At 43.6% G+C, this 22,573-nt stretch overlaps 1 protein-coding gene across 1 annotated transcript in view; it reads left to right on the forward strand.

Moving 5' to 3' along the window:
- Positions 1 to 22,573, forward strand: part of PSIP1 (PC4 and SRSF1 interacting protein 1) — a 71,149-nt gene that overhangs the window by 21,722 nt on the left and 26,854 nt on the right. Inside the window, exons 6-9 of the mRNA XM_068234842.1 lie at positions 412 to 462; positions 2,065 to 2,146; positions 12,599 to 12,686; positions 21,607 to 21,811. Coding sequence (XP_068090943.1) covers positions 412 to 462; positions 2,065 to 2,146; positions 12,599 to 12,686; positions 21,607 to 21,811 — 426 coding nt within the window. The remainder of the gene's footprint in view (positions 1 to 411; positions 463 to 2,064; positions 2,147 to 12,598; positions 12,687 to 21,606; positions 21,812 to 22,573) is intronic.

The following is a 22,573-nucleotide window of genomic DNA, read 5'->3' on the forward strand; positions in this document are numbered from 1 at the left end:
CGCAGTGGTTTTTAGACTTTAAAGTCTGAAATTCCAGAAGTGAACCGGAGGAGGGGCTGGAGCATCGGTGAGTGGCTGCGCGGGCACAGGATGTCTGCGGGGGACCATTAGAAGCCCCAGGTAAGTTAAACTCATTTTCCTCTGCCCCCCCCCCCTACAGTATTCCTTTAATGTAGTTATACTTAATCCTAGTTGTGTATATCTACGTATTTGTTTACTATCTTTTGCAGTGTTTATTGCTCTTTGGCTTACCTGTTGTATTGGTAATTGACAGCATTTGCTTTTTTTTTTCTTTTTTTTCTATCTGCCTACTAAGCTAGTATTCCTGACGGCTATAATTTTTATATATTCTCTCTGTAATTATATTTTCATTATGTACAGGATTTAACATGCAAATTTTGTTCTTTCTAGGATAGTATAGTTGTAACTCCTGTTAAAGGCAAACGAGGCAGAAAGAAGAAGGTAATATCATTTTCCTGCTATAAAACACTTTCTTTTGTTATGACTTTAAGAACAATTTAGACTGAGGCATGGATAGCCATATCCATGACTTTTAATGTTCTGCACCCCAAGCAGGTGGCAGCAGTGTTCGGAAACCATTATCCTATTGTTAAAGTTGGAATCGACAGTAATGACTTAGGCACACCTCTTCAAGTTGACATGTTTATTGATGCACCAATAGCTGTTGGTATAGGCAAATGTAATATGCAAGTGCTGCACACTGCAAATCTGTTTTGCGAGTCCAATTTCCGATTTTCAATTCAGATTTTCCCTGAATACATTCAACAGAAAAACTGATCAAAAAACGCAGCTTGCAGTAAAGATTAAAAATCGGAATCGGATGTAAAAACCGATTAAAAGCGGAATCTTAATTGCATGCAGTGTGCAAGGAGCATTAGGCTGTTCAGGATATTTTGTCATCACAAGAAGAAGCCAATTACAAACTGATAATCAATACATCCCACAAACAGTTAACCTCTTATTCCTGGAAATCCCCTCCCCTGTGCAAATGAAAATCTCCACCCACTGGTGTCACTCTTGATAAACTACTTGTGATCATTAAAGAGGAACTGTAACGTGAAAACGTCCCCTGGGGGGTACTCACCTCGGGTGGGGGAAGCCTCAGGATCCTAATGAGGCTTCCCACGCCGTTCTCCGTCCCTCAGGGGTCTCGCTGCAGCCCTCTGTACAGCCATGACGTAATATTTACCTTCCTGGCTCCTGCGCAGGCGCTCTGACGGCTGTCGGCTCCAAAGTAGGCGGAAATACCCGATCGCCGTCGGGTCCGCTGTACTGCGCAGGCGCAAGTTTCCGGTGCCTGCGCAGTAGAGCGGACCCGACGCAGATCGGGTATTTCCGTCTATTTCCGAGCCGAAAGCAGCCACAGCGCCCCCGCTGGAGCCAGCAAAGGTAAATATTGAAATTACAGTCGGGCCTGTCGCCGGCTGTTCAGAGGGCTGCAGCGAGACCCCCGTGGGACGGAGGACGGCGTGGGAAGCCTCATTAGGATCCGGAGGCTTCCCCCACCCGAGGTGAGTACCCCCCAGGGGATCTTTTTGAAGTTACAGAGTCTCTTTAAAGGTGGAACCAGAAGTATATGGACAAACTGATGTGCTTGTGTAAGCACATTATTTGTGTGGCTTGTCATTTTAATTCCTGTCAAAAACATTCTTGAAAACACATTTACGCAACCAGATACTTAGAACAACATGAGGCCTCAGGTCAGTAAGGGGACCATACAGTCTTACACATGCATATATTCAGACTCAGCACATCCATTGATATAAAAGTTCATCCAATCCTAGCTATTATGGCCTAGCGTCTTTTCGTCTCTGTAAAGTATAATGTCTGCCATATTACTAGAAAGACTTCACATCTTTGTCACTATGTAATGAGTCCAGTTTAGCTAATTTTTCTCAGTGGAGTAAATAAACGGAGATCAACTTGTCCTGCAAAGTGTTGCTCTTGCTCTATAGTGTTAAGTAAATTTTCATAGCAGCAAGTAGATAGTCACTAAGTTTTTTTTTTTTTTTAATTTGTTGTCCAACTTAATTTTTCTCTAAGGTGGATATTTTGGCTGAGGCTGAGAATGCATCTTCTGCATCAGTATCCCCACTGAAGCCAAGTCCTAAGCGAGGCAGACCAGGTAAATATCATATGTGATGTTTAACAGTCTGCAAACTCCATAAATTCTAGAGATTATAGACAATTCTATGCACCAGTTTAGAAAAACTGGCTTCTGCATATCGTTGCTTTTTTTTATGACTGATGATTAATGGAATTATGTATGTATATTGCGTTATCCATACACATTACAGTGCACGTCACTAACTGTCCTTTAGAGGAGATCGGTCTAATCACAACAGATGGTGTCCTGGACTCCAGAGGTGCAAGACAAGTTAGTCACTATAAAGCAGGGCTTTTCAACCTGTGGTACGCGCCAGGTTTGCCTGTCACCTAATTGCCGTCTGCCCCTTATTCTGGTCCCGTCCTGTCTCTGCAAAGTTTGGCTCCCCTTCGCTCACTCCTGACTGTGCTGCTCTGCAGCAAACTTTAGACCTCAGATCAGCAGTGAAGAGACAGCCAGCCAAACGGTGCACAGTGATGACGTGTATACTTCAAATACAGGAAGTGAGCACTTCCTGTATTTGAAGTATATGCATCATCACTGTGCGCTGTTTGCCTGGCTGTCTCTTCACTGCGGCCAGGTTACTGCTGATCTGAGGTCTGAACTATTCTGCAGGGTGAGGAGCAAGCGAGGAGGAGTCAAACATTGTAGTGAGTGATGGCCCAGCTCTCTGGTGGTGGGGGAGGCTACCTATGTTGAAGCGTGGGGGGGGGGGGGGGACTAGAAAGGCTACCTATATTTGCAATCTGCCGGCTAGCAATCTAACTTTATTTTCCCCACAAATACCTCCGGCTTTTCCCATCCCATATGCTCCCGCTTTCTTAGTGTACCCGTAAAGAAAGAAAGTGCACCTGGGGGGGGGGGGGTACTTGGTTCGTAAGGTGGAAGCCTCTGGAACCTAAACAGGCTTCCACCTTCCTCCATTGTAGAGGGGATCCAGTGCTGGGACCCCCCAAAGATCTCCTTGTTAAAGGGAACCTAAACTGAGAAAGATATGGATTTTTCCTTTTTAAAATAAGTTGCCCAACTCTCCCGCTGATCCTGTGTCTAATACTTTCAGCCACAGCCTGATGTCAGACTGGATTAGCTGCATGCCTGTTTCAGGTGTGTGATTCAGCCACTACTGCAGCCTAATGGCCCATACTCACGGGCAACTTTTCTGGCCTGTCGCTAGCACGCGGGAGCGTGTGCGCGACAGGCCGGCGACAGCTCGTCGCCAGGTCCCTCCGCATACACACGGCGGAGGGACCTGGCAACTGATGCAATGAAGCTGTCGCTGTTGTTCCTATTCCCCCCACCCCCGCGCCGCGTATTGCGGCGACAATTGTAGCCTGTGAGTATGGGCCATAAGAGATCAGCAGGACTGCCAGGCAACAGGTATTGTTTAAATGGAAGCATCATATGTCTCTCAGTTTAGGTTCCCTTTAAAGATTGTTGGCGTTCGCACACGCACAGTAGCAGCTCGGGCTCCGGCAGAAACAGCCAAACCTGATCGGGTCCACTCTGGTGGTACTTGAAAAATTCTCAGGCGATTAAAAGTGGTACAATTAGTAAAAAGGTTGAAAAGCCCTGCTATAGAGGACCATGCTGCCAAGGTGCTTGCTGGATACTTAAAAAGACAGATCACTAGTGCCACATTGCATCTTTTTATCAGAATCATTCAGCAAGGTGTGAACAAACAAAGGCAGATTTGTCAAGGCAAGTATACTGAAAATTGGAGCAGTTGCATAGTGGCCAGTTGTAGTAAAGTTCTCTATAAAGGTGGCCACACACAATACAATAAAATGATCCGATTTTACGGTAATTCGATAAAAACGATCGGATCTCCCGAAAAAATCGAAAGCTTTTTTTTTTTTTTTTTTTTTTTTTCTTCATTCGACTGAAAAATCCGATCGAATTTCCCGTTTTCTTCGATTTTAATCGATCCGGACTGCCAGATATTTTTCTTCAATCTTTTTAAAGATTGTATGGTGTGTGTGTTGGATTGTCAATTTATTAATATACACACCCTAGCAATTTTTTCAGAGTTTCCAATCATTTTTATGATAATTGGGGGAAAAATTGAACATACGTGTGTGGTACATTGGTCATATTTTTGAAATGTTGCAATCAGTCAGAAAAATTGATTGCAATTCTTAAATTGAACAGATATTTTAAAAAATTGTATGGTGTGGCCACCTTACCAAAGATTCTAATTGCTCGTGGCAAATATCAGTCCCTTTGTGTGACTATTATAAGGAGCAAAGAGAATTTTACTGCATTTTGCACCAGTTTTATTTACAAACTTCGTGCTGGTTTTAATATCTGTCCATAGACAATAGAATGCCATTATAGTAAACTTATACAGTAAGCCTCTAGCTGTAGTAAACTCAGTCCCTGGGTCCTGGCCATGTGCCTGTATGAATATACAGTATAGTGTGTATAGCAAATCCTGGTATAGTAAACTTCTGGTATAATCTACTTGACTGGGTCCCTTCGAGTGTACTATAAAGGGATTCTACTGAACTTTTGTTGTATTACCGTATTTTTGGGACCGTAAGACTTATGCGTCTTATGGTCTGCAGCGGACCATAAGACGCACCTAGGTTTAGAGGACAAAAAACCAGGGGGGAAAAAAAACTAAACATGGTGTGTCCATGGTTCAGGGGCATCTTGTGGATCTTCTCCCCTCCCCAATTAATATGTCCCCATTGTACCTTTTGTGTTCCCTTTATGATCTCCACTTCCCTGTGTCCTCTTAAATGCTCCCCTATTCTCTTTGGTGTCTCCTGGGTCCTCTAAAGTGCCCCCTGGGTGCAATTAGGTGCCCCCTGTACTGGTCTGTCCATCCCTCTTACTCCTGACGACTTTCCCCATCTCTCTAAAGGCATCCATGGTTAGTGTGCAGGATCGTAATGCCCCCTCCCCCTTGTGTCCCCACAACTGCTCCGCCCTTCTAGGCTTGTCTGCCCCTTCCTCCTCTATGTCAGTCTCTGTACCTGGGGAGTGTGCAGGATCATAATGTACCCCCTTCGTGTCCCTGCAGCTGTCCATCCTTATAAGCTTGTCTGCCCCGCCTCCTCTGCCCCGTCCTCCTCTTTACCCGTGGGGAGAGTAGTCTGTGGCTTACCGATGCACGCCACCACAGTGCAGAGGTATCGAGCGGTAATCATCCTGGGTAGCCACTGCGGGGTCCTTGCACATTGCCGAATGTCTATCCCTTCACTTCCGCATTGATGACGTAAGCGGAAGTGAAGGGAGATTTCGGCAACGTGCACGGACCACGCATCAGCTACCCAGAGGATTACCGATCAATATCTCTGCACTGTGGTGGCGTGCATCGGTAAGCCAGACTACTCCCCACGGGCAAAGGGGAGGATGGGGCAGACAAGCTTATAAGGACAGACAGCCGCGGGGACACGAAGGGGTACATTACGATCCTGCACACTCTCCCCAGGTACAGAGACGGACATAGAAAAGGACGGGGCAGAGGAGGCGGGGCAGTTCCGGGGACATGAAAGGGTGGGCATAACTATCCTGTACACTCCCCATGGACACCTTACAGAGACGAGGAAATGAGGACAGCTGCAGGGACACGGGCTGCAATTCCTAGTGGGGGACGCCTGGTGCCAGGCAGCATTCGGACCATAAGACGCAGGCACTTTTTACCCCCATGTTTGGGGGGAGAAAAAGTGCGTCTTATGGTCCGAAAAATACGGTAATATCAGGGCTGTGGAGTCAGTACAAAAATCCTCCGACTCCTCAGTTTAGGATTCCTCCGACTCCTCCTCCTCCTCCTCTGTGTTCTCCCCAGAATTTTTTTTCCAGCCGGGGTGGTGTTGGATTTCATAGGGGGGGATTTTTCCACACACTGCAACTGTGTGGTCCACAGCACATTGAGTGCTTGAAAAAAAGCACATACAGATATGATTACCATTAAATCTGGGTAGTTCCTAAACAAAATATGTGAATGCCAAGTTAATGTTGTCCTGTCAGGGTTCAGGCTGTCAGCAAATGAAGTAAAACCAAAAACAAACCTGCTAGCAAGTGAATAATCCATACCCATAAACCTGATACTTTGGTCTGCTGAAACAGCTCATCATACTGGGGCACTCACAGCTCCTCTCCTAGAACTCCTAGGTGGCAGAAAGAAAGCAGGGGCCAGCGAACCAGTCTGAGGACACCATTTTCAAACTACCCGTGCAGGGGGCGGAGCTACTCAAGCTCTCTCCAGCCCCCTGCTGTTTGAATGAAATCACACGTCCCCTGCCAGGTGAGTGGGCAGGGGGCGGCATCTCTGGACAGCTCAGCCTTTGCTCATAGCCGCAGGCTTGAAGATTACAAGCGGCGAGTGCCGCCCAAAAGATGGCCACGGTATTGCGCGATTGGGCAGGGGGCTGTATTGTGTCAACAGCTCAGCTTCAGTTCATAGCTGCACACTGAGCAAGGCTAGGGCTTACTAACGGCGAGCACCGCCCACAAGATGGCACCGCCTTATCGTGTGCCCAGTGGCTGCGCATTACTTATATTTAGCAAACTCCTGCTGGGCACCCCAGAGTTAACATATGGGGCGCCTCAGCCAGGTGGGCGGGGACTTAAAACAGCAGCCGGGCGGCCTGCCCACCTAATTGGCCCTAGGGAGACCACTGCCTCTAATTTGCATATTACAATCTTGTTGATTGAAAGTATGCAACATGAAATTCGTCTCAACTGCCAATGCTTAGGAATTTTAAGAGACAGCTGAAGTGAGGACTGCCATATTTCTTCCCTTTAGTCATAGACTAAAACTAGTCCTTGATAAGAGTACTTGTAAAAGGTACCGACTGGAACAAAGAACATCTATCAGGCCCTAGGCAATGTAACTGTGGGTACATGTAAGAGTGATGTGCAGGTACTCTGCAGGAGAATGGGGAGATTCTTCCACTATTACACATTGTTCATGCAGAATCTGAACCAGGTTTGTGGGTGATAGACACCACCTCTGTGTTCAATGTGCACAACATTCTCAGTGGAGTCCCTGCAGGTCTGTATAGTACTACTGTGTAACAAACTAAACCTGAGACAGATGAAAGTAAAGTTTTATACATACATGGGGCTTCCTCCAGCCCCCTTCAGGCTAATCGGTCCCTTGCTGTCCTCCGCCACCTGAATATTCTGTTATGAGCTGAGCCAGTCTGGCGTAGTACTTGAGCCAGTCTGGCGTAGTGCGCATATGCAATATGCTACTGGCTGTAGGAGCGGCACGTGGCCGGACTGCACTGACTGGCTGTATTACGGGGACTCATAGCAGAAGATCCAGGTGGTGGTGGAGGACAGCGAGGGACTGATTGTCCTGAAGGGGGCTGGAGGAAGCCCCAGGTATCTATAAAACATTTATTTTCGTCCGTCTCAGGTACCCTTTAATTCGTAGTCCCCAAACCAAATTTTAACATATCAAATTATTTTTTATTTCATGAGCAAAGGGTGCATACATTTGCATAAATCGGCATCAATGCAGAATTATTTCCATCTCATTGACCATCTCTGTTAGTGACACGGTTACACAACAGGCTTTATTCTTACAGCATGGTTATTTAGTATATATGAGATTCCTGTGTACACATTATATATACTGTACAGTCACAATCAGATATATTTGACTTTAAAAATACGGGGACTGCTTTATTGAAGCGGCACAAGTAACTAATTTTGATTGGTTTATTTCATTTTTGTGGACTAAGCACAGCTATTACTGTATACAGTATATAAATTATGATGACTATTATCTGAGAAATCGAACATTTTATCATATTTTCTATTTTAAGTACAGTTTAAATTCATTAGGAGGTGCATTTTTTTCCCCCCAACTCCAGGCACCTAAAATTAATCCGACTCCACAGCCCTGATTAATATTCTTGTACAGTATACAGTATACAACATTGTTTATACAGTGACTGTGGTTATGCTTCAAAAGTTAACCTGCCTCCCATATTTTAAGAGCAGTATACAGGGAGTGTAGAATTATTAGGCAAATGAGTATTTTGACCACATCATCCTCTTTATGCATGTTGGTTTTACTCCAAGCTGTATAGGCTCGAAAGCCTACTACCAATTAAGCATATTAGGTGATGTGCATCTCTGTAATGAGAAGGGGTGTGGTCTAATGACATCAACACCCTATATCAGGTGTGCATATTTATTAGGCAACTTCCTTTTGTAAGAATTGAACTGTTTGAAAATCCATTCTTAGAGCACATGTTTCAGACAAAAGAATTCACTTCCTGCTTAACTGACCTTAGGCGGAGATAAAGTTTTTAAATCTCCTGAAAAGCATCCTTTCAGCCAATGACATTGCACCTCCCTGAAGGGAAGTGGTGTGGTGAGGGGGTGGAGTCAAGTATATAGAGTCTTTGACCATGTGGTTAGGGGGCCCTTTTGCTGGAATGTGCTGGTGAGACTGTTAGCTGGAAACCATGGCTGGGTAAGCTGTATCTGCGCATTGTGGGCTGTAGTTTAGGATCTATTGGGATGCTGCACTAATGTTATGTATTAATGTATACATTGTGGGCATTGGTTTCTAAGCTTTATGTGTTTATATGGTTGGATTGCTCTGTACATGTTGTTTTCTGTAGTTCATCAGTATCTGTACCTGTATCGCAAATACCACTTGCAATATAAACTTTATTTATACTGTTGTTGTGTATTTCTTTGCCAAACGACCACCCAGAACTTACAAGAAATCGGTATTGTTGTCTTTATTAATATCCCATTGTTGATACAATATTTTCAGCAATATCGTATTTCTTACACTTTCCTTTGGCAAAATAGGTCAAAAGAAGGACTTGACAGGCTCAGAAAAGTCAAAAATAGTGAGATATCTTGCAAAGGGATGCAGCACTCTAAAAAACTGCGAAGCTTCTGAAGCGTGATCATCGAACAATCAAGCGTTTCATTCAAAATGGTCAACAGGGTCGCAAGAAGCGTGTGGAAAAGCCAAGGCGCAAAATAACTGCCCATGAACTGAGAAAAGTCAAGCTTGCAGCTGCCAAGATGCCACTTGCCACCAGTTTGGCCATATTTCAGAGCTGCAACATCACTGGAGTGCCCAAAAGCACAAGGTGTGCAATACTCAGAGACATGGCCAAGGTAAGAAAGGCTGAAGGACGACCACCACTGAACAAGACACACAAGCTGAAACGTCAAGACTGGGCCAAGAAATATCTCAAGACTGATTTTTCTAAGGTTTCAGGCCCCGTTCACATCACAGAACGCAGGCGCGTTCCGTTCAGAACACAACGCACAGGAACGCACGTCATGTGCGTCTCTGTGCGTTGCGTGGCTGATCCCATTCACTGAAAGTGACAGCCACGCGTATTTACAAAAAATGCGTGCAGCATGCGTTCCCGGACCGCACGGGTCCGGAACGCATGCAGTGTGAACATCAGACATTGCACTCTATGCAATGTCTGATGTCGTGCGTGTCGGCCACCTGCACGTGTTTCCAAAACGCGGCTGGAAACGCGTGCAGTGTGAACGGGGCCTAATGGACTGATGAAATGAGAGTAAGTCCTGATGGGCTAGATGGATGGGCCCGTGGCTGGATTGGTAAAGGGCAGAGAGCTCCAGTCCGACTCAGATGCCAGCAAGGTGGAGGTGGAGTACTGGTTTGGGCTGGTATCAAAGATGAGCTTGTGGGGCCTTTTCGGGTTGAGGATGGAGTCAAGTTCAACTCCCAGTCCTACTGCCAGTTTCTAGAAGACACCTTCATCAAGCAGTGGTACAGGAAGAAGTCTGCTTCCTTCAAGAAAAACATGATTTTCATGCAGGACAATGCTCCATCACACGCGTCTAAGTACTCCACAGCGTGGCTGGCAAAGGATATAAAAGAAGAAAAGCTAATGACATGGCTAATGACATGACATGACTTGTTCACCTGATCTGAACCCCATTGAGAACCTGTGGTCCATCATAAAATGTGAGGGAAAACAGTACACCTCTCTGAACAGTGTCTGGGAGGCTGTGGTTGCTGCTGCACGCAATGTTGATGGTGAACAGATCAAAACACTGACTCTGGCCTGGTGCACACCAAAAACCGCTAGCAGATTTGCAAAATGCTAGCAGATTTTGAAACGCTTTTTCTTCTTTTTCTGTAGAGTTTCAGCTAGCGTTTTGTGTAGCGGTTTTGGTGTAGTAGACTTAATATATTGTTACAGTAAAGCTGTTACTGAACAGCTTCTGTAACAAAAATGCCGGCAAAACCACTCTGAACAGGCGTTTTTCAGAGCGGTTTGCGTTTTTCCTTTACTTAACATTGAGGCAGAAACGCATCCACAATCCAAAAAATGCCTCACTCCGGGAGTATGCGCTTCTGCAAAACTCCTCCCGCTCTGGTGTGCACCAGCCCATTGAAATGCATTACCCAAGCGTATCCGCAGCCGCAAGCGGATCGCGAAACGCAGCCGAACCGCTCTGGTGTGCACTAGGCCAGAATCCATGGATTGCAGGCTTTTGAGTGTCCTTGCAAAGAAAGGTGGCTATATTGGTCACTGATTTGTTTTGGTTTTGAATGTCAAAAATGTATATTTGTGAATGTTGAGATGTTATATTGGTTTCACTGGTAAAAATAAATAATTGAAATGGGTATATATTTGTTTAAGTTGCCTAATAATTATGCACAGTAATAGTCACCTGCACACACAGATATCCCCCTAAAATAGCTAAAACTAAAAACAAACTAAAAACTACTTTCAAAAATATTCAGCTTTGATATTAATGAGTTTTTTGGGTTCATTGAGAACATGGTTGTTCAATAATAAAATTATTCCTCAAAAATACAACTTGCCTAATAATTCTGCACTCCCTGTAAATGAAGAATTTATACTTACCTAGGGCTTCCTCTGGCCCCATGTACTCAGTGGGCTCCCTCACCATTAGAAAGCCTTTAGTTGTGCCAGCTGGGCTGCACTGCGCATGAGTGGCCTGGCAATGTTTTTAGTACAGTGCAGGCACAGAATGCTCCTGGTGACAGGACTGCAGTACAGCCCAACTACCATGACTGAAGGCTTTGTAATGGAGAGGATTACTAAAGAACAGAACCGCCCGAGAGGACAGCAAGGGAGCCCACCGAGTACATGGGGCTAGAGGAACCCCCAGGTTAAGTATAAATTATTTTATTTACACTCAGGTACACTTTTAAGCCCATACACGCCAGAGGAAACTTGGCCGAGGCAGCCAATAACGACCAAGAATCCACTGTGTACTGCAGCCCATGATTGCCCAGCCAGCGATCTGTCCTGGTAGATCACTCGGCTGAGCAACAGGAGATAGCAGTGTTCTCCCCCACTTGTATCCTGCCCACCATGTGATGTCCCTCCCATGCAGGTCTGCCTCTCTACATAAAGCAGAACTTGCAAGCGAGTGACATCCGCACAGCCTCTGCCCTGAAATGTTGCCCCATCGGACAACAGTAGTTGTGTACAGGCTTTTAGACTGACGGACATCTCTCGGTGTTCTGTGTGTTTTTTATTTATTTATTTTTTTATTTTATTTTTTTTTAACCTATATGCCACAGACATCCAAAAGCATTTTAGTTTAAAACTACTTCCGCCTGCAACGGACATCTATAGGCAGGTTTCCCCATACTCCTGTGCCACAGACTTCTAAAAGGTGTTTAATACAAATTTTGACTCGGTTCCAACCTTCTACTTTACATGAAATATGCAAATAATTCTAAATTGTAGAACTATGCAAATGTTACTACAAATCTATGCCGCTTGAACATGGACCAATCAAATTATATATATATTTTTTTTTTTTTTTTTTTTTTTACTGGTAAGGCGCAAGTTCACCCTGTGCACTAGCACAAAGCTGTTCTTGCACGGAGGAAAAAGTTTTGGACAAGCAGCTTTGTGCTATTGTGCAGGCACAAGCCGTACATATGCCTGCACAGTATGGCTGTGCTCGTACACTGATAGGGGTGCTGCCATGAGAATGTATTTTACGCAAGCCCTTGTCAAAATGTTAAAGGTCCCAGCGAAAAAATGGCCAGGAGGATTAGGGAAGCCTCTGGACTAAGGATCTATTTTTTTTTTTTTTTTTCTTTCCCTCACAGGTAGTATTCTTATTGATTTATAAAGCGCCAACATATTCTGTTGCGCTGAAGGAACCTTTTTAAGGGCCAGATCGACATTTTGGCTAAAAGGTGGTTTCTTTAATTTCAGACTGTTCATATGTAGCCACTTTTTTTCTGTAGTAGGGATACACAGAAGCAAAAAATAATAAATAAAATTAAAAACTTTCCCTGACAGACATGCTTTGAATGACGCTCACTTTGCACTCTGTAGCCATGATTTAATAGACGTATTCCACTAATCTGCAAAATACATTTTTAGCACCTCACAAGTGAAGAAATACTAAAAAGTAGGAAAAGATGCCATACTTGGGCAATTTTGGGTCAACTTAGTTTTACATTTTTGCTCTTTGGCGACTTACGTGTTTTTGTTTTCCTTTTAGCTATTTTAGCTCCTACAGAAGTCAAAGTGCCTAAACCAAGAGGACGACCAAGGATAAAACCACTACCTAGTTCTCCAGATAGTAAAACGTGAGTTTTCTGTGATGTTTATTAATTTCTACTACAGTAGGTTTGTAGTAGACCTCTGCAAACATAAGCTTGCCACACCTATCCAGCATTTTAATCACTAGATTTTCAAATGGATTTCTCCTGAAATACAACTGAAATTGAGTGTTGCAAGAAAGTAAAATGAAGCTACAACTAAAACCATTCTATCCAGGGACCTATTCATTATTTACACATAGCATTTTCACTTACAGCAATAGCCCATGGTGTCTGGGTTAGCAAAGAATATTTTGTTTGGGGTGGTAAGGGGTGCTGGATTTGTCTCATTTCGTATCTGCACATCCGCCCTGTACTTTAAACAGAACTAGAGCTGGCCTATTAACACACACACACACACGCACACATATACACACACGCACACATATACACACACGCACACATATACACACACGCACACATACACACACGCACACATACACACACGCACACATATACACACACGCACACATATACACACACGCACACATATACACACACGCACACATATACACACACGCACACATATACACACACGCACACATATACACACACGCACACATATACACACACGCACACATATACACACATATACACATATACATACACATATACACACACGTTAAATATGCTTATCTCTCTGGATAGTCCAGAGGCTTCCCATTTCCTCCTCAACTCCACTGTTGCCATGCAAGGAACCTGTGAACATATCCCACAGGAGCATATTGAATATTGTATGTTCTCAAGGCTTTGCTCTCCTCCATGTATGAGCATGGCCATACTGCGCCGTCACAATTACAGCTGTGCCTGAGCAGTAAGCTAAAGCCGCTCAGCGACAAGTATGTGCATTGTGGCCATGCTAGTGTATGAAGAGGAGCACGGCCTGCGCAAACTAAAAGAGGGTCTTGGCCAGCAGCGGTGGAGTAGAGGATGACTTGGGAAGCCTCCAGAGCATCCACTCTTCTTAGTTGAGTGTCTAACTTTGTAAGAAGAGCGTAACGCATTGTACTTATTTAATTTTACCTCGATTCACATTACAAAATTGAGCCCGCTCCCATAATTTGTGTTTGCAGGTGTGATCAATGGCTTTTATAAACCCTGAGGTGTCGCCTGTTAAGCTCAACACACACCATACAATCTTGGTTGTACAGATTTACCAAATCTATGTAGTATAAGGGCCAACAGATTGAAAATACCTTGAATGATTGATTGCATAAGCTCTTATTCTACATGAAAGTGGTAAGATTGAACAACCAAGATTGTATGGTGTGTTGAGCCTTACCCTAACAGGAATCAAGGCAAGAACTCTCCAATGCTATCACAGATTGTCTTTCAGGGTGTTCCTTTTTTCAAGTACTTGCCAGCTGCTCCACACCAATTGGCGTGAGCAGTGCAGCAGCCCCAGGACCACTCCACGCTGATTCATGTGAGTGGCCTGAACGGCTCTAGCTGGGGATCGCACACACATCCCCGGCAGTTTACTCCGCCCTCTGTGTCTTCCACACAATTGAAATGTATAATGCACATGGTTTTGGAAACAATGTGTATTATATGCGCTGCCTCCTCCTCTGGTGGTCACAGTGTCCGGGATCGACCACGGCAGGCCTGATGTAAGTCACAGCACACTTCCCAGCACATTGCCCACCCTCCAGTCTCCACCCCCCAACCCCCGCGATTGCCGCTGATCACCCCTCCCTGCCCCCTCACTAGCCTTGACAGGCGTCTGACATCTGGTTGCCTGTTACCAGCTCTGATTGAGGTCCGAGTGACCTCTGATCGTCTGTGCACTGTTGATTGACATCTGATCGCCTGTTTGCACTCAGATTAGCCTCTGATCGTCTGGCATCTGACATCTGCAGTGTGATTGACATTTGATCACCTGTAATCAGCTTTTATTGAGGTCTGAGTGAAATCTGATCGTCTGTGCACTGTTGATTGACATCTGATTGCCTGTTTTCACTCCGATTGGCATCTGATCGGCCTTTTGAGTGCCCTGTGATTAATTGTCCTCTGTCTGTTTCTGATTGCGTCTAATTGCCTCTGATTGCATTTGATTGCTATCTCATTTTGATCGGATTGCCTCCAATTGTATCTGATTGCGCTCTGATCATCCCCCACACTATCCTAGTGATCTAAAAACAGTAATCAGTGAAAACTGTCACTTATTTAGTATCACTAGTGTTAACAGTTAGGCCAGGGAGTTAGTTAGGCCCCTTTTTGTTAGGCAGGTAGCGTCAGTTAGCGCCGAGCCCACTACACTGCAGTCACTAATTAGTCGATGATTAGCGTCATCACTGTCGCTAATCAGCATTGGTACTATATAGTATCTGTAAGTGATCCGTACCGATCGCAGTCAGATCTATATCGGTACATTAGTCACTTTAGTGTAGGCTCCACTAAAAACTTAGGCCTAGTGCACACCGAGCGGTTTTTGGAGCGATCCGCCGGCCGCATCCGCCTGGAAAAACGCTTGACTAATGTATTGCAATAGGATGGTGCACACCGGCGGTTTGAGGTTTTTGCCAAGCCGCAAACGCGCCTCCTGCTGCGCGTTTGCGGATTTCGGAAGCGTTTCGTCAATGTAAAGTATAGGAAAAACGCAAACCGCTCTGAAAAACGCTACTTCAGAGCGGTTTGCCAGGCATTTTTGTTACAGAAGCTGTTCAGTAACAATATGTGTAATCTGCTACACAAAAACGCACCCAAAACCGCTAGGTATGTTTAGAAAACCTCTCTAAACATACCTAGAATTCGCTCTGAAATCAGCTCCCAAAACCGCTAGCGTATTGCGGATCTGCTAGCGGTTTTGGTGTGCATTGGGCCTTAGTGTTTGCCCGATCAGGCCTGATCGTTCACCCGCACTTGCGTTCAGCCCACCCCACTGCAGTGACAGAAATTTTTTTTTTTTTCTGATCACTGCAAAAACCTCTCAGTAGCTGCGGTGATCTAAAGATCAGTTTTGATTTTTTTTTTTTTTATCAAAACTGAGCGATCGCAGATTTTTGACTTCATCAGTACTCCCGTTTGCTAGACAGGTGGTCCTTTTTTTTTTTTTTTTTTTTTTTTTTTTTTTCTTCTGGGTAGGTACAATATTTTTCTCTACACAAAGGCTGAGAGAATTGGATCCTTCCTGCAATTTCAGGAAGAGATTGTTTCGGAACTCCTGTATCCAGGAGGAACTGTGCCCCAACCCCCTGATGTAGTTAGCCGGCTACATGAGACACTATGCTTATGTCTTTCCGAGTGCCCCAGGTCAACGCACCCCAAGAAAAGCTTGTCATGTATGCAAGAAGGGGGAATAAGGCGTGACGCCGTTTACTGTCCCACCTGCCCTGAACATCCTGCCCTATGCATAGGGTAGTTTTTCGAGAAGTTCCACTCGCAGATACGCTATTAGAGTAGGGAACTCGAAACCTATCAGTAGGCACCCAAGGGTCTCTCAGGGCACTTTCACACTGGCGCGATGCTTTGCAGCAAATTGCCTAGCAAAAGTCCCACTTTGAGGTCCCCACTATGCCGAAAGTGGTTGACCTAATGCTAGTGCATACCTACGTTACCACGTGGCTCCTGCGGAGATTTGCGTCAGCCCAGAAGTAGTTAGTCTATGGCGACGCAAAGATTTTTGCTTCCTACTTGGCAGAATACAATGTACTAATGCGGTTTTCCCTGAAGGTCTGTTTTTGGCGATGTGGTGCGACCTACCGGATATGCCAATATGCAGTGTGAAACCAGACATCAGGTTTCGAGAGACCCTAATACACAGGGCTACCAGAAACCTCTCCTTTCACTTGGGACAAATTGTACTACGCCACACACTGTTTGCACACTGTCCCATGGGGAAGGAGAGGTTTGTCCACAGAAGGTAAGTTAAAAAAAAATCACAGCTAAGCAAAAAAGTTAAAAGTTCCAAATGTTAATTTTTGGTTAAAAAGGTTCAATAAAGTCTATCAAAGTTAATGTTAATTAATTTATTGCATTGCTGCTTGCTTGTGGTTTCTCTCTCTCTCGCTCTCTCTCTATCTATCTATCCTTTTCCCTTCCAGGTGCACCGACCGACCGATCGACCAACCAGCTGCTGCACTGATGGTGCATCCTGACAGAAGCATTGCGCGTCTGTCAGATTACACACAAGTCGGTGCATGCAGCACTACAGGACGAGATTTCTCCTCCGCAGTAAGATACGTTTGCCGAGGCATATGAGCTGAGGGGCGGTGTTGGAGTTCCTATGCTTTGGCAAGCACTTTGTATCAAAATTGGCAACATTTTTTCTTCATCCACATCGATTGTTGTGAATGGATTAATCGGGTTTGCCAGGGCATACGAGCAGAGTGGGTTTGGAACATTCTGTGGACGGTGCTCCTATGTCCTGACAAACTCTATGCCCCTCTTTTTTTTTCAAATTTTTTTTTGGCAGATTTCTTTTTTTTCCACATTGATCAATGCGAATGTGAGAATCTTTGCCGTTCATTTTTCCTTTTATGGAAAAAAAAAGCGCATCACCTGTATGCCCAATATAAGGAGTATAGCAGAAACTCCTGATACTGGCCATACATGTAATGATTGCAGAGACCCTAAAATGCCAGGACAGACCCCGCAAATGACCCCATTTTGGAAAGAAGACACCCCAAGGTATTTGCTGAGGGGCATGATGAGTTCATACATTTTATTTTATTTTGTCACAAGTTAGCAGAAATTGATTTTTATTTTTTCTCACAAAGTCCTCGATTCATAAAAGGGAGTGTGGTAGTTCAGAGAAGGGCAGGAAATTATAGAGATATAGATATTTTTTTAATCTTATAAATGATCTAACTCTGTACGATTTCTACACAGCCTGGGTGATATTACAACCACCCTTCCTCCTCTGTATCCTTAAAAATTCCATAACATTAAAGTGAACCTCCGGACTAAAAATCTACTCAGCAGAACTGAAAAGGCTTGGTGTTTAAGAGTTTCACAGCATCAGAACTTTGTTTTTCTTACCCAAGCATCATTTTTAGCTGCATTTTTATCTAAGCTCCACCCATCAAAGAAAAAAGCCCAGGCTTTTTTTCCCTGATGCTGTGCAGAGCATGATGGGATTTCCTATGTTGTTCACGTTGCCTAGCAACTGGGAGAGGTGCTCAGGACACAGGACAGTTGGAACTGTGTCTCATGCTCCGTCACCTTCTTTCAACCAAAAAGATGGCTGCCATCATGAAATCAAACATTTGCCTGTTCTTTTAAAACAGGGTGGGTAAGAGATTATATTACCTATCTATTTTAAATAACATAACTAATGTAATTTAATGACAGTATGTTTGTTTAGGCTGGAGTTCCTCTTTAAGTTGAAAGGGCTCCATTTGTCACATAAAATGCTACTGAGGTAGAACAAACTCGCCAGGTCTTTGTTGGCGATAACACGTTATTTATCACTTCCTTACTCCCCCTTTGTTTTTACATGAATTCACTTAATTTAGTGTACCGACACAAACATAGTTTTCATTACCACACTATTACCGCATGTGGTAAAACATGCGTAAAAACAGGAGTAACATTTTATGAATCCACTATCCACAACATACCATGCGGTAACTTACCGCTTTGGCGATAACTCCTGCAGTAATAGTTTATGAATCGAGGCCAATGTGTCATTTTCCGCTAACTTGTGACAAAAAATAAAATATTCTATGAACTAACTATGCCCCTCGTGGAATACCTTTGGGTGTCTTCTTTCTAAAGTGGGGTCATTTGTGGGGTGTTTACTGTCCTGGCATTGTTTGGGGGGCTAAATTGTGAGCACCCCTGTAAAGTCTAAAGGTGCTCATTGGACTTTTTGGCTCCTTTGCACAGCTAGGCTGCAAAAAAGTGTCACATGTGGTATCGCTGTTCTCAGCACTCAGGAGTAGTAGTATGTGTTTTGGGGGTGTCTTTTCACATGATGGCTATCATTCATAAGTGTATTCGGTAAAAAAAAAAAATCTGTGCTGGAAAATACCGCATTCGGTATTTTAGACTTCTGTGTGCTTGTTCATAAAAATCTTTACAGTTGCGATAGCAGTGCGGTGATCTCCCGAACTAGGCTGGCGGTAGGTTTGCGTAACACGAGAAGCTGCCTGAGTTGATACATTTTCTCTGTGCAGAGTCAGCCTTACATAAGAGGCAGCCCCAGCTTCCCTTTAGATGTGCATTTTTTTTTTTAAATTGCCTCTGTCTGCCCTGAATCTGTGCTGAATCTATTAGGGCCCATTTCCACTATCGCGAATTCGCATGCGTTTTTCGCATGCAAATTTGCATAGCAATATAAGTGAATGGGACTGTTTCTACTTGTCAGGATTCCTTTGCGTCTTTCTGTGCAGAAAAAATTTGCATGGCAGAGCCATCAGAATTCGCATACCGCATACCGCTATGTGAATCGCATACAGTGTATTTAATATCAAAATCGCATGAGATTTGAGTATGCAAATTTTCATGCGAATTCGCATAGAAACAATGGAAAAGCACACCAGCACTGCCATGGTTAAATTCGCATGCATCGTCATCCATGCGAATTCGCATGAATATTCGCATGAATATTCACATGGACCCGCATGTGAAATTTGCATCCGCATGCAAATTTTTACCGCAGCGAATCGCACCGCACAAGTGGAAATGCAGCCTTAGTCTTTCTAAACAATATATTTAATTGCCACAGCTTAGAAGAACTTCAAGAAATGTTACACATGCAGGCTTTCTGATGTGAAATATATCTGAAAACAGGTACCCAAGAGGTTAAAAAACACAGCCTGGGTATTCTGGGAAGCCTTTTTTTGATCTGTTCTCACTGCTGCTGCCTGGGAGGTCTGTCTCCATTAACTTAGCTGTTATACGCATGCTTATCGCCTCTTCCAAGGGAGCGGTATTTTCTGTCCTGATACCACCTGCTCTAATCTTTATGAATCGACATTTAGTGATGTGTTGAGATAATCACCGCACAAGGCGGTAATTTAACGCTCTGCACGGAAATGACGGCTTTTCATGCGGTAACAGCTTTTATGAATGGGCATTTTGTAAAGTCAGCTGTTTTCAGCATTACCGCATGCGGGAATTCTTTGTGAATGATAGCCAATGCTGGGTGGGAGAAATATCTCTGTAAATGACGACTTTGTGTAAAAAAATATTAAAAAAAATGTAAAAAAATTATATTTACAGAGATTTCTCCCACCCAGCATGGGTATGTGTGGTAAGACACCATAAAATACATTGTTACTTCTCCTGAGTACAGCGATTCCACATGTGTGACACTTTTTTTTTGCAGCCTAGCTGTGCAAAGGGGCCCAAAGTCCAATGAGTACCTTTAGAATTTCACAGGTCAATTTTACTTATTTGGTTTCCAGAGTACTCCTCACTGTTCAGGGCCCCTAAAATGCCAGGGCAGTATAGGAACCCCACAAGTAACCCCATTTTGGAAAGAAGACACCCTGAAGTATTCCATGAGGGGTATGGTGAGTTCATGGAATGTCATGTTCCACTAACTTGTGACAAAATACTTTGTGAGGAAAAAAACAAAATAATTTCCACTAACTTGTGACAAAAACAAAATCTTCTATGAACTCACTATACTCCTCACAGAATACCTTGGTTTCTTCTTTCCAAAATGGGGTCACTTTTGGGGTTCCTATACTGCCCTGGCATTTTATGGGCCCTAAACCGTGAGGATTAGTCTGGAAACCAAATCATTAAAAATGACCTGTGAAATCCTAAAGGTACTCATTGGAATTTGGGCCCCTTTGCACAGCTATGCTGCAAAAGTCACACGTGGTATGGTATCACTGTACTCAGGAGAAGTAATATAATGTATTTTATGGTGTGTTTCCACACATACCCATGCTGGGTGAGTGAAATATCTCCTTTACAGAGTACGGCGATACCATGTATTTTTTTTTTTTTTTTCTGCTTAGCTGCGCAAAGGGGCACAAAGTCCAATTGGCACCTTTAGGCTTTACAGGGGTGCTCACGATTTAGCCCCCCAAAATGCCAGGGCAGTACAAGTTCCCCACAAGTGACTCAATTTTGGAAAGTAGACACCCCAAGGTATTCACAGAGGAGCATGGTGAGTCCGTGGAACATTTTTTTTTTGTTTGTTTTTTTTGTCACAAGTTAGCAGAAATGGAAAACTTCTTCTCTTTTTTTTTTTTTTTTTTCCAGTGTTATTTTCTGCTAACTTGTGACAAAAAATGAAATCTGTTATGAACTCACCATGCCCTTCAGCAAATACCTTGGTGTGTCATTCTTTCCAAAATGGGGTCATTTGGGGGGTATTTATACTATCCTGGCATTCTAGCACCTCAAGAAACATGACAGGTGCTCAGAAAAGTCAGAGCTGCTAAAAACTGCGCAAATTCACTTTTTTGTACCATAGTTTGTAAACGCTATAACTTTTGCCCAAACCAATAAATACACACTTATTGGTTTTTTTTTATCAGACATCTAGCACAATAAATTTGGGAGAAAACTTGTATACAAATTTTACTTTATTTGAAAACTTTTAACACAAAAAGTTAAAAATATCATTTTTTGGAAAAAAAAATTCCTGTCTATTTTAATGAATATAATACAAACTAAAAATTGCAGCAGCAATCAAATAGCACCAAAAGAAAGCTGTATTAGTGACAAAAAAAATGAGGTAAAATTCATTTAGGTGGTAAGTTGTATGACTGAGCTATAACCCATTGTAGCTGCAGTGGTCTGAATTGTAAAAAATGGCCTGGTCACTGAAGGGGGGGGGAGTTATAACACCGCGGTCCTTAAGTGGTTAATTACATGGGAAAAATAAAGTTTATGCAAACTAAGAGGCAGTTGTGCACTTCAAGATATATACTTTTAACTTAAATTTACCTGTTAGGAGTAAGAAACTGATTTTTATTTGTTTTTGTTTTTTTTATAAATACAGGAGTGATGATGACCAGGTAAAGAAGAAACCCCTTGAAAAATCAGCAAAACAGCCACTTTCTAGAAAAGAAGATGAAGTAACGAAGGAAGATGATGAAAAGCCACAAAGAGAGACCGCCAAAAAAGATGTGGAAACTAAAAAAAAGGTTGCAGAAAAAGTAGATTCACCTTCACATTCAGAATCAGAAGATGATGAAGAGGAAAAGGTGAGACTGCCAAGTGTAGGGATTAAGCCTATCATATGTTTCCTCACTCCCTCCCTTCTTTTTTTTATCTAACAAGGAGTAACTCCCACCTTATAATTACACAATCTCTTAAAATCGAATGTTGCTTTGACTCTGGAGCTTTTGACTTGGGTCCCTTTGGGGTTTGGTTGCATCATCACAGCAGTCTTGCCCCCTGTTGTAATTTCTGTGAGTGCATGGGGAACATGCAAGTATATAACAGTTAAAGTGGACCCAAATGAAAAATGCAAGATTTCAGAAATAAAATCTATTTTCTAAATTATAATAATTCAGCTGCATGATGGCAAATTATAAAATATTTTACATTGGAGGAACCCCTCCCTTCCTTTCATATTGCCGGGACAGAATGCAGCAGACTGGAGTAGGTGGTGTCCGGCAAAGGAGGAATTGACAAGACAAACCACATTTATATCGCACTTTTCTCCTGGCGGACTCAAAGCGTTAGAGCTGCAGCCACTAGGACGCGCTCTATAGGCAGTAGCAGTGTTAGGGAGACTTGCCTAAGGTCTCCTACTGATTAGGTGCTGGCTTACTGAACAGGCAGAGCCGAGATTCAAACCCTGGTCTCCTTTGTCAGAGGCAGAGCCCTTCACCATCCAGCCTTGCTAATGGCTGCCACCTGTATAACCCTAGTTATGAAAAGAGAAGGGTGAAAAGCATGCACTGAACTGCTTATAGGCTTGAAGGAGTGTTTATTGTTTGTATGTGTCAGAGTGGTGCAAC

Source organism: Hyperolius riggenbachi, chromosome 1 (assembly GCF_040937935.1).
Source record: "Hyperolius riggenbachi isolate aHypRig1 chromosome 1, aHypRig1.pri, whole genome shotgun sequence".
Classification (NCBI taxonomy): Eukaryota; Metazoa; Chordata; class Amphibia; order Anura; family Hyperoliidae; genus Hyperolius; species Hyperolius riggenbachi.